The 18,846-nt window shown below is 45.7% G+C and overlaps 1 protein-coding gene across 1 annotated transcript in view; it reads left to right on the top strand.

The window, feature by feature from the left end:
- The window catches only part of sf3b3 (splicing factor 3b, subunit 3), a 72,539-nt gene extending 53,978 nt beyond the window's left edge, over positions 1-18,561 (top strand). The window contains exons 25-27 of the mRNA XM_061722341.1: positions 13,954-14,097; positions 14,953-15,057; positions 17,244-18,561. Of these exons, the coding sequence (XP_061578325.1) occupies positions 13,954-14,097; positions 14,953-15,057; positions 17,244-17,384 (390 nt within the window). The 3' untranslated portion in view covers positions 17,385-18,561. The remainder of the gene's footprint in view (positions 1-13,953; positions 14,098-14,952; positions 15,058-17,243) is intronic.
- Positions 18,562-18,846: the final 285 nt, after the last annotated feature.

Here is an 18,846-nt window from a genome sequence, read left to right as displayed (position 1 = left end):
GGATTTGGCCACATGTACCAACATCAAATCAAACCAAACTTTATTCATATAAGCACTTTTGATACATTAGTAACGCAAAGTGCTTTACATAATAAAATCAAATTTTAACAGAACAACTTACACACTCATGGTTAAAAACACATGTGGTCATTTTCACACACTTCCTCACTTTAATACCCATAGGCATGAAAACATAATCACAAACATCATAAATAAATAGATACATAAATAAATAAAGCTCTGGCTTGACGCTGAGGTGAGGAACAATCTCTTGGGCATCTATCCACACCAGGAGCCCCCACCAATGACCAATGAGGGCGTCACCACGGTAACGGCCCAGGTCAGAGCCGTTACCACGGTAACGGCCCCACCACAGCCATGGCTGCGGTGCAGGACTCCCCATCGCCACGGCAACAACCCCACAGGCCAAGCAGACAATTAAAATAATAACTAAATAACAATAAATTAAACCACACTAATAAAATAAAATTCAGTTATAAGCTAGACTAAAAAGGTCTTGAGCCTGTAAAAACACTGCATCAATAGATAATAAAAGAATAGTAAAGAAATGTGCAGTTCTTTTTTTTTTTTTTTTTTTTCCCTCCAGAATTGAGCAGCTGTAAAGTCTACTCTTATCCTTGACCACATTTTTTAGTATTTCACAGACAGCCCCATGATTTATAAATGAACAACAAGGTTAATGTACTCTTAATACTATTTATGGGGCCATAAGTTGCACCGCATTATAAAGCGCGACATCAATGACCGGGTCTACTTATACATCTTATATACATATATACAAGTAGATGCACTTATACATCAGATATACATCAGGAGCAGCAGGCTATAAGGGTCATGATAAAACATTGTCTAATGTCTGACGTTGCAACCCGTATCCAACCAAGGACTGATTTTAATGCAACGTCCTTATATCAGCTGACTGGTCTGACAACCAATCAAGCGGAGCGGCTTCGTCGCTACCAAAGTCTCACTGAAACATTTGGACAGATTTGAGTGCGGTGTTCCACATAAAGTTGGTTTGAGGCCAGTAAGCACAACAAAATTCATACGTAATGCACCCCTTATTATAGGACACGCTGTGGATTTTTCTGAGGAAAATTAAGGATTTTAAGTGCAAGTTGTAGCGCGGAAATTTGGTACTTGACTCACCTGAAGTAGAAAGCATCACTTGTCAGTCGCCCGTCTAATCAGCTGCCGTTGCTCTGCTAAAGATGCCAAGTTGGCACAAAGCTAACAGACTTAAAATTACAAGGGTCGGGTCTATGGATGAATGTTTTAAAAATAATTTTTAAAAATCCACAAAAGTTTAGTTGGCAGTATATGATAAGTTAGTAAGAGGTTGTTAAAGACATCAGCGAAAGTAATGCCAAGTTACTGCATAAGTTACTCCAGTGCACACTTTTGGAGAAACCTTTTCTAGACATGCACGGAAAATGAAAAATGGTCCTCCAAAGGGGCACTAAAGAATTTAAAAAGAACAATATTAATTTTGTAATATAAAAAAAAAAAAAAAAATCACTGTGGTATTCTGTATTCCTGTTCCAAGCCCACATTCCCCTGTGTAGAGAGCAGTTGCTTCTATCGTTATCGTTAGTCACCGTCGTCATCCAGACTGGGTCAAGGGTGTGAATGTGATTATCCAATCAGAGGAAATTAAACATTCAACACTTTGCCTCAAGAGTCTTCAGAACCTGAAGATAAGGTCTTTAATCAACTCAGACGGACACGTGTCACGTCTCTGCTCATTTGCCGCTTTTGCACTAGTATCACCTTCGCTTCGTTCTACCCGTTTTGCGCTTTTGCATTAGGGCTGAGACGGGTAGAGCCGTTCCAAGCCGATACCTTTTTCTGTAACCATTTCAGTGAGGTTCTATAGCGGGCTGAGCAGGGACTATTTCTGAGGTCACCACCCTCCTCGCCACCGATTGGTCGGGGGGCGGGGCCATCATCACCCTCCACGCCTCAGATTGGTCGGGGGCGGGGCCGTCATCACCCTCCACGCCTCCGATTGGTCGGGGGGCAGGGCCGTCAAACGTTTGAATCAGGAAGCGGGAGTCAGCGCGAGGCGGCTCGCAGCGATTTTATTATACAGCAAAAACGTCTGTTTGGTGATCCAACTCTGAGGTGCAGATGTTCATAAACCTGGTGGCTGTCGAGAAAAAATTAAAAAAGCGATGTAGACGGGCTGTTTTTTTCTCAGCCGCTCCCGGCTCCAGCTGATTTCTCATCTGCGCCGACACAAACAAAGGTGCTGCGCAATCGAGTACGTCACAGCCGCTTCACCCCACCCCCCCCACTTCTCCCCTGGCAGTGCGAAAACACACGTGTGGAGCCGCGCCAAGTAAGTCCTAGTGCAAAAGTCAGGGATTAAAGTTCTCCGTACTGGGTACGGATTTCCGTCCTGGGGATTTTTTTAAAAATATTTTTAAAGAGATCAGCGCAAATCCGACAAAAAATATGAACACCGGGGTGTCTGTAGCGCCGTGGTGACTTGTCGAACGGCGCCCACTGCAGTCAATCAGCTGTTGGCTGTGCACACACAGTAAAGTTCTCCTCTGGTTTTAGATGCACGTAACCTGACACCTAATAGCCTACGGCGTATGGTGCGCGTCGCCGCGTACCCTACGCCGTAGCCTACGCCGTCGATTTAACGCGGAACCATAAATCAGGCTTACATGCGCATCTGCCGCGAAAAATGTTCCCACCGTTGCCGGTTTCGGCTGTTTCTCGACCCCAAACTGGTATTTGTTGTATGTTTTTATTTTATTTTTTTAAATATCTTTTTAAAATGTTGTTTTCAAGCTCCAGCTGGGTTATATTCGAGAGATTATTCAGCAATGTCAGTGGTTGCGTGACAGCAGCTTCAGGCTCGGCGCCAGCTCCGCCACGATAGAGAGGGATATTCCTGTTTATTCACCCCCTCGTTCATTCACCCCCTCATTCATTCACCCCCCCCACGACGGGACAGCCTTGTACCTGTCACCGGTGTGTCTATCAGGGGGAATCAGGGCAGTTAAATGAGAGTTAAAGGGGCAGTTTTGTGGTAGCCAGCTTAGTTAGCCTGGGAGCTAAGTGTAAGTGTACTGCTTGTTCTTTTTTAAAGGTTGTATAACAACTACAATCACAACACCTGTGGAAATGGATGTGTGTTTAAATGTGACTAATGTTAAAGTTGGTAACACCGTGAGGGAGTAGGGGGGAGTGGGGGGGTCGTTACAGTATTTTTGTGCTTGTTTTTCTTCCCTTTGCAGCTCAGTTTAATGAGGCTTCACTTGTTATTGACCATCAGGGATATTTTAAACATAAGAGTAAGAAAGTTAAAATGTTCTACACTAAAGGTACTTACACGTTGCTAAATAACTAACTGCTAAGCCAATGGGTCCTTAACTGTACCTTGTAATCCAAACTTGCAACCTATCCTTCCCCCTGATGGTTGAAATGACTAAATTTAAACCACCGGGGGGGGTCTGAAAACTTTCCATCCTGGGATTTTTTTTTGCTTTAATCCCTGTGCAAAAGTGCCAATTGAGCTCCGCCGGCTACCAGCTTACAGTTTTTCACAATTGTTTAAACACATTCATTGGAACATCAGACACAATGTGCACAACCTGAAACTCATGTTTCAGGTGGCTGAACCAATCCTGCTGAACTCCAAGCACATTTACTGCTCTAGACTCAAATTCCCATTCCATACCACACATTTCTCACAACACTACACACAATTCCCAATATCCTGCACACTCTTCCTGAATTCCCTCTCTTGCTGTTCACACAGAACACACAGTCAATCACATTTCTAAACTCCAAAGGCTGTTGTGAGATATGCAATCAGCAATTTGCCATAATAGTCCATGGGCCAGGCCAGATATCGGCACCACTCAAGGTGAAAAAACTTGCTTATAATTTTTGAAAATATCTATGTCTCTATATGATATTTTGGTATGATAACCCTTCCTGAGTGGCAGCTGTATCATAGTTATCAGCTCATGAAGTTCAGAAAATTACATTTTAGATGCTGCTGCATATCCTGGTTTAGACTCATGTACAGGATATCTGTTATGTAATGTTTCACAATATTGTCTTTGGTATCATTTTAAGCATTCATTCAAGCTAATATGTGAATCTTTCTGACCAACATAGAGGTCACTGCAGCTCTTTAAACTATAAACAACACACATTTTTACACAATTTCCGCCTAAATGATATAGTATTTTTTATCCCTGTGCCATCTAGGAACAACAGAGACACAAAATACAAAAACTGGATTCGGGAAATGTATCACATATAAGCTTGAATGAATGCTTAAAAGGTCCCCTTTAAAATGATACCAAAGACAATATTGTGACACATTGACAGATATCCTGTACATGAGTCTAAACCAGGATATGCAGCAGCATCTAAAATGTAATTTTCTGAAGGAGGTGGGTAACTTCATGAGCTGATAACTATGATCCAGCTGCCACTCAGGAAGGGTTATCATACCAGAATATCATCTATAGACATGGATATTTTGAAAAATTATAAGCAAGTTTGGTCACCTTGAGTGGTACTGACAAGTGAAATTTTGGGCTCTGGCCCATGGACCAGGGTCACAGGGTCACAGGTGAGCTTCTGGTTTGTTTGGAGAACAATGGATGGTGGCAATATTGAGAAAGGTGAGGAGGAGGGAGAGGAGTGAGAGTAAGAGGAGGAGGAGCGATCTTACACATTTTGAGTCCAAATACAGTAAAATATTACTGTATCTGTTGTTACAGTAAAGAATTTGTCTCTTGTTTTCTATTCGAGTAGCCTATACATAAGAATACTATATGGTGATATATTCCATCCAACAGCTGAAGGTGTAACACTGAACATACAAATGCATGATTCTACTGAGGCATTCATAGTGTTTTCCATTCATACTATAGTGTCTTCCATTCTGCACATCAGTGTTCAGTGGGTGCTTAGAAATGTCTACTCAAATGATGTATGTGTTTGGCATTTGAGAAGGAAATACCATTTAGTGAAGAGTTAACACTGTTTTGAGGGTAGAGTGTGCTTTTGCAAGAGAAGTGTAGGATTTTGTGTGTGAGTTTTGTAATTTGTGTGTAAGAGTTTTGAGAAAGTGAGATAGTCTATCAGGAAATGTGTTTAAACAATTGTGAAAAACTGTAAATAAAACACTAGTCCCGGTCATCTGCCTGTCACGTCAGGGTCGGCACTAGAGCCCTGCATGGGACCGTTTCCTTCGTCCTGGCCGTTACCACCCGCTCCCGCAGTCTTTATATTATATCAGGGCTTAAAGTATTCCGGCACCGTGCCGGATCTCCGGCGTACGGAATTTTTTTCTTGACGTGCGAGTTTGACTGCTTTAAAAAAAAAAAAAAGAAGAAAAAATTGAGAAAAAAAAAAAGTTTGAGTCAACCGAGTTCGTCTACCCATAGAATGAGAGGAAAAGCAGCTCTGGCGCTCAACCAAAGACACATCAGAAGTAGAGCTGGGCAGGTCTTTGACGGCAGCAGGGCGCAGAGCCGTGGTTCAACCTGCCGGAATACCAATCACCGACTTCAAGATGGAGAAAAATTAATGAATGTCTGTTTATAAGAATCTTTTTGCCCAGAAGAAAAAAAGAGCGACAAAAAATACCCATAACCATTTTCTTCTCGAAAAAAACACACCTGCACCGCGGGCTTTAGGATAAAAAGACGCTACAGCGCGAGTCGGGATGCAGCAGCATCAGAAGAGCAGTGGAATACGTGCGAGGCAGGGCTGATCTCCGCAATTTGAAGCCTTGTATAATAATTGTAAAAAAAAAAGGGGTTGCTACTATGCGGATATCACTTATCACGGGTTCTTTTTGGAACGTAACCCCCACGAAAAACAAGGGATTACTATATGAATACTCATGGCATACATACCTGTCAAGTTTTGGATTAAAAAAATAAGGGAAATTTAACGCCACCCGCTGTCCAACCAGCCCAACCGAGGTCCATTACATTTTAAGACAGGTTTACAAAATATTTAAAATATCTACCCGTCAATCTTTTACAAAGCTCTTTATGTACCTTTGTTGACACTGAAGTGCTGTGGACATTCCTCTGTATGCAATTCCTATAATAGAGCCTAAATGAAAACAAAGGGGAATTAAAGCACATTTATTTATTTTAAATATTTTCAGTTTATATACAAATTGATTGTTTTAAAGTGAAACATTTTCTTTTAATTTGTCATAATCACTCATGTGGGTCTCTGGCTCCCATTTTTAGATATATTTATCTCTTGTTACTTGCCAAATTGCCAGCGCATGTGCCCCCGCTCCCGGAAAAAAGTTCAGGCTCAGGATTTTTTTTTTTACTTTAAGCCCCGTTATATATATATTATACTCCTGCCCGCATCCACAAAACTCTGAGAATTCATGCTGCACAATAATAAAGATGCATTGATTTTGTCTTCTCCCGTCCCGCAAGAGAAATGTCCAGACAAATCTATCTGATTTAATGTTAACATGATAATTGTGGAGCTTGATGGATGATTGACAGTTCATAGGTCACCTGACCGAAAGTTGGTTACAAATCCATCATCACCACACAAGCTATTTCACCTTTCACACACGTATCAATTATGTGATTGAGGTTACAGCAACGAGAGTAGGTGTGAGTGGCTCAAATAACACTAATAAATAACATAAAATAAACAAAGTGAACGAATGAAATTAATGTAACAAATGAACCACTTGGCCATTACATTGCTGTGGAGGAAGAGAATGTTGCTGACCGACTGATGGTTCCAATCCCTGCGTCTCTTCCAAGATGCTCCACAGACACATTTTTTTTTTCAAATATCTGACTGGCCTTGCTTTGTCTTGGTTTTGTAAAGACCTTGTTTGAGGTTCTTTTCCACCTCATTGATTTCCATTTTGTCGCTAGACTACATCCCGATCCCGCAGTGTTTTTTTTTTAGCAGCAAAGTTCAAACCGCCCGCTCCCGCCAGATTTGCGTTGGGACCCGGAGGGAGCCGGCGGGAGCCAATCACAACGCAGCCCTCTAGTCCGCACCTGAACTCCATCGTAGAGACTTAAACCCCTTCACAAGCACGCCGCTATTCTCCTTACACAAGGCCAGTCGGGACTGCTCTCCCACGTTGTTCCTCTGGTGGGGGGAACAAGTGACCTGTGACGTCCCTCTACTTTCAAGAAGGTGTGGAAAATGCCACTGGCCCTTCCAAGAACACCCGTCTGTACCTGCAACTGTAACTTAGTGAGTGGAACTTGAATGTCTTCTTAGTGGCACTCCACTTAAGGACTGTAGCTTGATTTTTTTGTTTTTGTTTTATTGTTTGCACTTGTAAAAAGGAACATTACACAGATGAAAAGAAAATATGTGCAGGAGAGGGCATAAAAACGCGAAGGGCTTACCGTATTTTCGCGACCATAAGGCGCAACTTTTTTTTTTTTTTTTTTTTTTTTTTTAAATGTGCCGGGCGCCTTAAGAAACGGTGCGCCGTGTCTATTACCTGAATTACGGTAATGTCAGGTCGGCCACCATGAGAAGGTAAAAAGAGAAGGGGGCGGGTGAAGCTGAATGAGACCATCCACTGAGCTGTTTAATGCGAAACAGATGATGAAGACTTTTAAGGATTTGCTTGATGTGTAAAGTGAAATAAAATACAATCAAACTAAGTTTTGCTCCGCTGTATTTAAATAAGCACACTTGTGTGTGAGTGTTCTGCAGCGCGCGTGTGTTTTGCATGTCGGGAACCGATCGCACCTGCCGTGGGTTTGCGGGTCCGATCGCCGCTTTCCCCGGGGCAGATCCGGCTGAAATGCCGGTGCTCTTTCCCCGGGAGCCCCTGCTACCAGTCCATGTGGGCTGCTCCGGTCCCGGCCGGTCGGAACCGTCCACATTCCCCGGTTAAAGCAGCGGCTGCAGCAGCGCGGTGATGCGCGCTGCTGCAGCCGACTTCCTGGTTCCCCAAGCGGGTCCGATGACCTGGTTCCCGGCCGCTTTAAGAGCAGAGATTTCTGGGGTCTGTCTCAGGTCAGATCAGCTTCACTCTCCGAGATTTGCAGCCAAATCTGTCGGTTACAAACCCGGTACCGGATCCCGACATGCGCGTGTGTGTATTTGCGGCGCGACACACAGATTCTCATGTATGTGGTGCTGGACTGGCGCAGCTGATGGACAGAAACTTATGGTGATATTTAAAAGAAAAACTTTGCATAAGACGTTTCCAGCCGGAGTCATTATAAGGGTGAATGAAAAGAGGGGGCTGGATGAAGGGATGATGATGATCAAGAAGCTGAGACAGGTCTGGAAATTCGGACTGGCGCAGCTGAATTAACGGAGCTCCTGTCGGATACAAACCCCGATACCGGCTCCCCGACAGCGCGTGTGTGTGAGCAGGTCCAGCGCGAGGGTCCCGGGACCGCCGCGGGACCAGCGTGGGGGGGGGCCGACCGGGACCCGGTCCGCCGCGGGACCAGCGCGGGGGAGGGCCGACCGGGACCCGGTCCAGCGCGAGGGAGCAAACGGGGAGCGGGACCCGGGACCGCCGCGGTCGGGATTTTTAAAAGAAAAGCGTTCCCTAAAGAGACTTTTCCAGCCAGAGTGAAATGAAAAGGGCTGGATGGATGAGGAGATGATCAGTGGCTGAGACAGGTTTGTGCAGCAACCCGGTGGTTTTTTTAAATTCTTTGCAGAAACAGAATATGAACCTTTGAAGGGTTTGATTGATGTGAAAAGTGAAATAAAATATCAAACTAAGTTTTGCTTCTGCTGTATTTTTAGCGCGTGTGTGTTTTGCAACGCGTGTGTGTGCAGCTCCGTCTCCGTAGACGGCGCCTTTTGGGTCGGTGCGCCGTATGTGTGTTTTAAAACCAAAACTGACACACAAAACTGAGGGTGCGCCTTTCCACACAGTGCGCCATATGGTCGCGAAAATACGGCATAAGTGGCTCCCTTCCTAAAAACAAGAAAAAATAAAAAACTAATTCACAAAACCATATAGGCCTATACAGTACAACTGATAACTCAGAGTTATACGATACTTCAGAATACAATTAAATAGCTTAGAAATATATTTGAATAATGATTGTATTCTTCTGTTGCGGGTGGTTTTTGAGAAAAGTATCTGCCTAATGTGATGAAGAGAGAGCGATACCATTGCTTTAGAGGTTGTTGCTCATCAGCATATGCTCAAACAAGTTCAACTGCTCTAACTTCTGCATACGCAGGAGGTCTGACCCTTTTTGAGAAAAGTATCTGCCTAATGTGATGAAGAGAGAGCGATACCATTGCTTTAAAGGTTGTTGCTCATCAGCATATGCTCAAACAAGTTCAACTGCTCTAACTTCTGCATACGCAGGAGGTCTGACCCTTTTTGTAAGCATAGGTTTTTCTGCCCATGGTAACAATTATATGATCTACGGTTACACACACACACACACACACACACACACACACACACACACACTCAGGCTCCAACAAAGAATTTTTCAGTTGAAATATCTTTCCAGGTCAGAAAATGCAGCCGACGCACCACGCCGCCCTGCCCACTGTTTTTAACCTCCACTGACACTTCCTTAAGCCACAGGTTCAATCTCCTCACTAGTGCTGCACACCGAGGAAACATCATCATCATCATCCCTGCATTTTAAATCCTGGTCAGAAACTGTTTAGGTAGCACTCAGGCTAGGAAAGTCCCTCCAATTACCAGCTGCTCCCAGTTTCCTCTGTGACAGTGTTTGTTTGCTATTTTTGCTTGTGTGCACATTGATTCATTTCAGTTTGGAAATGCAGCATTTCTATTTATAGATGTGTAAACGCCCAGACTTGTGTGTGTGTCTTGCCTGTGTTTGTGCACACATCTTGGCCAGTTGACCTCAATTATCGTTGCATGGCTGGTCTTATATTGAGTTAGAAACATTCCACTTTGATTATTTTATCTCCAAATATCACGGCTGGGCAGACATAGCCGCCTGTCAAACAAATGAATGGATCAACTGTCTCTGCACCAAATTTTATCTTGTGTGGTCATGTCACATGCAAAGAAAAAACTTGAAATTATAAGAAGCTTCAAACCACCTTGGCCAACGATAACTAAATTTTAACAGTTTGTTTCAAAGAGCAGGAGTAACTCTCTTGGCCTGTATTAATCACAGGCATTTTTTACTATTGTTTACACTTTCTTATCACCGTCAGTTTTATTAGCCGCCTCATATTCCAAAACAAACCACTTCCACTGGCTATACTGAGGCGAAGGATGGCTTTCCATCATGTGAGGCAACAGTTGGACTTCTGTTAGTGTTACATTCTTCACTTGTTCATTCAAATGATGTTAGCTCCCAGGAAAGTAACTGGTTTGGTTCTTCAGGTCATGTGTCTGCCAGCTGCCGGTCTCCTCCTGACCAACATCAACTTCAAAGAATACCTTAGCTTTAGGGCCTGAGCGTGATTCTGGGGCTGCTCCCGCAGGAATGCAGGTCAGCGGGTTCTGACGGGCTCCGGCCACTGGGGGGCAGTCTCTGTGAAACCATAGACAGGACAGAGTTGATGGTTCGTCTGTAGCAGCGGACCAACCAATGGGCTGACATGTTGGACCGCTCGTCAGCTCCGTTCACTCCCCCGTCTAAAAGGGAGGAAAAATGACCACAACTCACTGGATTGTCAATCCATTTTCCAGCGGGTTTTCTTTGGTGCAAAAGTCAAACATTGCTATGATACAGGATACTGGGTTACATTGAAAATACATATTTTCATAGTCGGCGTGCAGATAGTAGGCTTATGGTCTGTGTCCAGGTACGTGACAAAACCCATGCGCACATAGAGAGATAGTAGTGGTCAGTTTTACTTAAGACAGAATATTATTTGAGTCTATTAATAGTGTGTGTGTGTGTGTGTGTGTGTGGGTAGCAGTTGGACAAGTGTATCCAATAAAGTGGCCTGTGTACGTGCCTGCGTAGGTAAACACATGTCAGATATTTGAAATGTTTAGATACATATTTTACATGAACATATTCACAAATGTATGCATTTCCAACACACAACACGCGCATTTATGGTTATCCAGGTAAAAGTGTCGATTTCTGTTGATATTGATTTAAGGTGGTATCGCCTGGAGGTCAAGTTGGTTTTACGACGACGTCCAAGATTAGTTTGGCCTCTTGCTCAGTCACCCTCGTTCTCTCATCCTCACTTCTTCTGTTACTTATTTGCAACATGAAAAAAGAAATCCTTGACGTGACTACAATTATCCAAAATGCTTCCCTGTGTAGGATGAGCTTATGCAGATGGATACACGCGTGCTAGAATGAACAACCCTAACTTTGAACTAACGAGGACACAAACGTCTCCTACGTTAGTTGGTCGGCTGTAACGTGAGCAGCCTGTGACCAGATGAGTCCAGGCTGGATCACCAGTTCCTGTCAGCGACTTCATGCCGTTTCACTGTTCTATAGGAAATATCACATTTCAGCACAATTTATGCTTTTTTTTTATTAGGGCCCGAGCACTTGGTGCGAAAGCCCTATTGTATCTGTAGGATTTATTTTTTTTTTAATTCTTTTTTATTCTTTCTTCTGGCGAAAGGAGGGCCTTTTTTTCCCCCTAAACGTGCCCCAAAAGTCACCAAATTTTGCACGCAAGCCAGGCCTGGCGATAAATGTGATATTTAATGGTTTGCATAAATGGGCGTGTCCTAATGGCTTAACAGCGCTCCCTAGAAAACTTTTCTCTGCCATAACTTTTGAGTGGTTTGACATAAAGACTCGTCGGTGGTGTCATCGGACTCTGTATTGAGTCCTTGACCATAATTGGCCTGAATTAGCCCCGCCCCTTCTTCTGATTGGTCAATATTTGATAGTTTCTATTTCTAGTTTCTATTTTCTGGCATAACTTTTGACTGGTTTGACATAGAAAGTCGTGGGTGGTGTCATTTCTGATATGCTTATGGGGGGCGGTGGCCATGAGTGCGAGGGCCCGTTCATCGCTGCTTGCAGCTTTAATTTTGTTTAGCTTTTACAAAAAACGTTCCTCACAACCCCCAAAACTGGACCTTTAACCTCAGCACTCTGCTACCAGGAGGTTAAGCGGTGCCTGGTTGTACCTGCTGAGCCGTGTATCAGCACTGATGTTCCCTGAGATCTCTCCTCCTCCAGCGGGTCAGGTTCAGAAGGAGATGAGACCAGACTGGAGCGGAGGATTTCACTGAAATACACTGTCTGTCTGTCGGCAGTGATTAAAAACATCTTTTGGCTGTTGTCTTTGGGGGCTTCTAACAAATCACAAGACGGACTTGTGTCTCCCATCTCATGACATTAAAGTGTCATCTCCACACAGAGCTGCTGTTGTCTCCCGTCAGAGAGGAGCTGTGTTCCCTGCATGTCGTCCCCATCCGTCTCCACCACAGAGTCTAATTTAACTTTCCCTGAGCCCTCCTGGTCTCATGGTGTTAGGATCACGCATCTCTGTGATTCATCTCCATCAGCAGAGCACCACTGAGGTCTTATTAGTCCCCAGTGCTGCGTTTGTACCTGAGCCACGTCCTGATAAGCTCACTGCAGCGGAGGATGATGTAACGTGTAACTGTGTAACGTTCTCCTCCAGGGGACCCCGGTGCATCTTCTCTGACTCCGGCACCAGCAAAGCTGTTCATGGGTTTGTTTTTCTGGTTCTGGCTGAATTCTGGATAAATTCGTCAGTATTGTTGTTTCATGTACACAACACTGACATTGTATTATTAGGTATCAAAATTAGGAGATGAGAAAGTATCATGAATTGACCACTGTTTTATTTCAGGCTGAGGCAATGTGCAATATTTCACCCTGGAGAGACTCTTAGAGACAATTTAGACTCATGTAGTTTATTAACTTAAGCTTTCCTGTGGTAATGATTATGTACACCACAACATGTCCACCAACACAGACAACAGCAGACACGTCTCTCTCTTTGAGTTGATACAAGTTGTAAACTATAAACTTTAGTTTTCCTGTGGAAAAAGGAATAAATCTCAAAATAAAAAATGAATTAAGGTTTGCTAAAGCTTTAGCGATATCATCCGCTGTGTGTGAGGAAACTCTTCACACTAAAACTCCGTGTGTGTGTGTGTGTGTGTGTGTGTGTGTGTGTGTGTGTGTGTGTGTGTGTGTGTGTGTGTGTGTGTGTGTGTGTGTGTGTGTGTGTGTGTGTGTGTGCGCAAATACATACATACATAAATATTAGTTTGGTATAACTCCAGCCGATATTCATCAGTTAAATATTTCCGACGCAGCAGCGCGTCCCGGGATCAAAGCAGCTAACAACGCGTTTAAACCCGATGTCTTCTGCAACAGAAATGATGATCAAGGCATATGAATTCATTACCTTACAATGTAGTTCTTTATTTTTCTTGCTGTTGCTGCTGTCGTTTCTAGGTCTGTTACAGCTGAGTTAGCGCCGTTGCTGCACCCTCCTGTTCTTTATATAGTCCTTGACTTGAGAAACTTTCAAATGTTTTATCAGCTTCGTTGTGTTGAAATTCTTTTAACATTCCTCCTCGTGGTATCTCCTTTTGCACACACTTTGCAAAAAACTGCAAATTTATTGTCCTTTTGGGACATTGTAAAACTCCCGTACCGACGAGGCCGACCACGCCCCATCAGGACAGCTGGGTCTGAGATGCGGGAACGCAGCGCCGGCGGCGGTTTGTTGTAGTAAACGTCATCTGATCGGCCAGCTTTGGACTATTATTTTGAGAACTCCGATCAAAGCCGATAGGGGCATTATGGGCCGATCCTGATCGGTTGCCCATCGATCGGTGCATCTCTACCTAAAATGACATCAGATAACATCTGTTGTTTCATTGGTCAGAACGGGATAACATTTGTCATGTCTCAACAGCGTTCCTTGTTGTTCTATACCAGTTTCAACAGAAACCTGTCCTTCATCCCCTGCTCCTCTTCCTCTGTCTGTCTCCAGGCTGAAGTGATAGTCAACTACCACGTAGGGGAGACCGTGTTGTCTCTCCAGAAAACCACTCTGATCCCCGGAGGCTCCGAGTCCCTGGTCTACACCACGCTGTCCGGAGGCATCGGCATCCTGGTCCCCTTCACTTCCCATGAGGTACGAGCCAGACCCGGGTACCACGCTCCACACACGGACACGTACCATGCTCCATACACGGACACGTACCACGCTCCATACACGTACCGCACTCCACACACGGACACGTGCCGCGCTCCACACACGGACACGTGCCGCGCTCCACACACGGACACGTGCCGCGCTCCACACACGGACACGTGCCGCGCTCCACACACGGACACGTGCCGCGCTCCACACACGGACACGTGCCGCGCTCCACACACGGACACGTGCCGCGCTCCACACACGGACACGTGCCGCGCTCCACACACGGACACGTGCCGCGCTCCACACACGGACACGTGCCGCGCTCCACACACGGACACGTGCCGCGCTCCACACACGGACACGTGCCGCGCTCCACACACGGGCACGTGCCGCGCTCCACACACGGACACGTGCCGCGCTCCACACACGGGCACGTGCCGCGCTCCACACACGGACACGTGCCGCGCTCCACACACGGGCACGTGCCGCGCTCCACACACGGACACGTGCCGCGCTCCACACACGGACACGTGCCGCGCTCCACACACGGGCACGTGCCGCGCTCCACACACGGGCACGTGCCGCGCTCCACACACGGACACGTGCCGCGCTCCACACACGGACACGTGCCGCGCTCCACACACGGGCACGTGCCGCGCTCCACACACGGGCACGTGCCGCGCTCCACACACGGGCACGTGCCGCGCTCCACACACGGGCACGTGCCGCGCTCCACACACGGGCACGTGCCGCGCTCCACACACGGGCACTAACATGCTGGATGACCTAAATCGTTGCTAGAATCATCATCTATTACATGGATAACTCTCTCTCTCTTCCCTCTAGGATCATGACTTCTTCCAGCATCTAGAGATGCACATGCGCTCTGAATTCCCCCCGCTCTGCGGGAGAGACCACCTGAGCTTCAGGTCCTACTACTTCCCAGTGAAGGTGAGTGGTCTTTTTACTGAGGGTGCATCATATGGGGCTTTTTAAATGATCAGTGTACTCGCATGTTGTTTTTGTCTCGGGGTAAAAGAAGTCAGCACGGACGCCTGCAGGCAGATCTTCACTGACACAATACTCACGTCTTTCTTTAACACTTTTCTTTGCTCTTAACGGTAAATATCCTGAGGTCAGCAGAAGGTAGTTAGATGTGCAGGACCAAAAAATTATAGGATAGAATACTTTGTCAGTGTTCATGGGTACAGTGAGATTAAAAGCAGCATCTCCTTTCCAGTGCAAGACGGTGCATACAGATACAAGAAATATAAATAATATAAAAAAGGTTAAGGTGCATTTTTAAATAGTCAAATCAGGGCAGCCGATGATCTTCTGCGCTGCTTTCACCTCCCACCAACACTTGGAACTGTGTTTCTGCAGCAGAGTACTGGGTAGAGTACTGGCCCTCTGGTAGATGCAGGAATAGATCTGATGTTTTTGTTCATTTTGTTTGTCCAGCCCCACAATCTCTTTGTATTATTTAAGAATTCAATTCAATTTTATTTATATAGCGTCTATTACAACAGAATTTGTCTCTAGGATCTTTCCAGAGACCCAGAACATAAACCCCCGAGCAATTATTACATAAACACTGGCAGGTAAAAACTCCCCTTTAGGAGGGAAGAAACCTGGACCAGGACCTGGATCATAAGGGGGTAGAAACCTGGACCAGGACCTGGATCATAAGGGGGTAGAAACCTGGACCAGGACCTGGATCATAAGGGGGTAAAAACCTGTACCAGGACCTGGATCATAAGGGGGTAGAAACCTGGACCAGGACCTGGATCATAAGGGGGTAGAAACCTGGACCAGGATCATAAGAAGAAACCTGGACCAGGACCTGGATCATAAGGGGGAAGAAACCTGGACCAGGACCTGGATCATAAGGGGGTAGAAACCTGGACCAGGACCTGGATCATAAGGGGGTAGAAACCTGGACCAGGATCATAAGGGGGTAGAAACCTGGACCAGGACCTGGATCATAAGGGGGTAGAAACCTGGACCAGGACCTGGATCATAAGGGGGTAGAAACCTGGACCAGGACCAGGATCATAAGGGGGTAGAAACCTGGACCAGGACCAGGATCATAAGGGGGTAGAAACCTGGACCAGGACCTGGATCATAAGGGGGTAGAAACCTGGACCAGGATCATAAGGGGGTAGAAACCTGGACCAGGACCTGGATCATAAGGGGGTAGAAACCTGGACCAGGACCTGGATCATAAGGGGGGGAAGAAACCTGGACCAGGACCTGGATCATAAGGGGGTAGAAACCTGGACCAGGACCTGGATCATAAGGGGGTAGAAACCTGGACCAGGACCTGGATCATAAGGGGGGGAAGAAACCTGGACCAGGACCTGGATCATAAGGGGGTAGAAACCTGGACCAGGACCTGGATCATAAGGAGAAACCAGGACCTGGATCATAAGGAGAAACCTGGACCAGGACCTGGATCATAAGGAGAAACCTGGACCAGGACCTGGATCATAAGGAGAAACCTGGACCAGGACCAGGATCATAAGGGGGTAGAAACCTGGACCAGGACCTGGATAATAAGGGGGGTAGAAACCTGGACCAGGACCTGGATCATACAGAGAAACCTGGACCAGGACCTGGATCATAAGGGGGGAGAAACCTGGACCAGGACCTGGATAATAAGGGGGGTAGAAACCTGGACCAGGACCTGGATCATAAGGAGAAACCTGGACCTGGATCATAAGGGGAGACAAACCTGGACCAGGACCTGGATCATAAGGGGGTAGAAACCTGGACCAGGACCTGGATCATAAGGGGGGAGAAACCTGGACCAGGACCTGGATCATAAGGGGGGAGAAACCTGGACCAGGACCTGGATCATAAGGAGAAACCTGGACCAGGACCTAGATCATAAGGAGAAACCTGGACCAGGACCTAGATCATAAGGAGAAACCAGGACCAGGACCTGGATCATAAGGGGGACCCTCCTGCTGAAGACCAGCAGGTCTTCAGGCCAGGACGTCAGCTAGCACACAGCAGACAAGAGAAGTCTAGACAAACGCATAACATTTTTATAATTCTGGGTAAATGTATTTTCACTGTCTTGAGAGCGATGGGAGCAGATTTGAATCTGTGTGTTTGTGTGTGTTTTTCTCTAGAATGTGATTGATGGAGATCTTTGCGAGCAGTTCAACAGCATGGATCCCCACAAGCAGAAAAGTGTCTCTGAGGAGCTGGACAGGACGCCCCCAGAGGTGTCCAAGAAGCTGGAGGACATCCGCACTCGCTACGCCTTCTAATCCGTCTCCAACACACACAGACCTGCGCAGAGGACCATCCACCCAAGATACTCACACAGAAATAATTGATATGGACAGCACCACACACATCCTGCTGTGCAACAATATGTCCCTTTTTCAAGAATTCAGTTTGTTTTCTCATGTAGAAACTTTTCAGGCGCAATTTATTACATAGAAACTTGCAAAAGAAGAAAAATTTCCCATACGGATGTTGCAGCCATCTCAAGCTGACCAGCTATGATGCAGCAGACAGGAAGTTGCTTCACACTGACCCCAGAACACGCACTGACATGTGTGAGAACGTGTTCACAGCTGCGAGGACATCGTCGCACAAAGACCTTGCAGTTTATCAGCGTCTAATCAACTTCAAATGATGTCTCCGTGCAGATTATATCTGACACATACAGCTCTGAAACCAGCTGTCTGTCACACACACACACACACACACACACACACACACACACACACACACACACACACACACACACACACACACACACAAGCTGTGGAATGAATCCTTGTGCGTTTGATTACATGAGTAACTTGGATCGTGTCATCTGTGCATGTGAAGTGAAAGCTGAGCCAGATCCATCTGTCGTTGTTTCTGAGCGTTTGCATCTTTATTTAGAGACCAGGGAGAACAGTCCAGATTCTCCCTCATGGACACACTTTGTACAGACGGACTTGGTGTTGCTGGTGCAGATGAGCATCAAAGTCTAGAAACTGAAATGACTATTTTTTTTTATTATTATTATTTTAAAGAAGGAAGCGTCTCATTTGGTCCCCTCACTTTGATCCCAGTGAAAGAAACAGGCTTTTGTATCAATTCTTTTAATGTATAACAGTTAGAACATGGGTCCGTTCCCCCAGCAGCATCCTCCTCCAGCGTCTGCTGTCGTCTGGTTGGTTCCCCTGCGGCCGGGAGTCAGACGGAGCTAGAGCTCCGACCGAGCCTCAGGTTCAAGGAGGTTTAATAGACGACGGGTAAACTCAGACTAAATACGTGGGTGGAAAAACACTCCGGGCTTGCACTTGGTGGTGTTTTTGTCAGCCCAGTGAATTTCCAACCTCAGACAGACGCAGCATTCCACACAAAGCACAGGACCTGGGCCTGGGTTTGTGGGACAGTGGCAGTGGTCTGCTTTTTGTAAATAAAGCTGTTTTGTACTTTATGATATCCTGTGTGTTTGTCATTTTTCTGCCGGAGACCGTGTGTAGAAACACAGAGACGTATTTCTCCATTGCTGACACAAGAATATTTCATCTTGTTCTGGGTCTCTGGAAAGCGCCTAAAGTCAACTTTTGTTGTATTAGATGCTATATAAATAAAATTGAATTTAAATATTTGTAGTACCTGTCAATTGTTAGCTCAATAGAGGTACCAGTCCCCTTACTGGTACAACTAGTGGAGAAGATGGGATAACAGCTGATTATTGGCTTAAATTAAAGTCAGTTGGACTTG

This window comes from Cololabis saira, chromosome 5, assembly GCF_033807715.1.
Source record: "Cololabis saira isolate AMF1-May2022 chromosome 5, fColSai1.1, whole genome shotgun sequence".
NCBI classification, from domain to species: Eukaryota; Metazoa; Chordata; class Actinopteri; order Beloniformes; family Belonidae; genus Cololabis; species Cololabis saira.
Note: the sequence above shows the minus strand (reverse complement) of the source record. Positions and strands in the feature narration are given on the sequence as shown.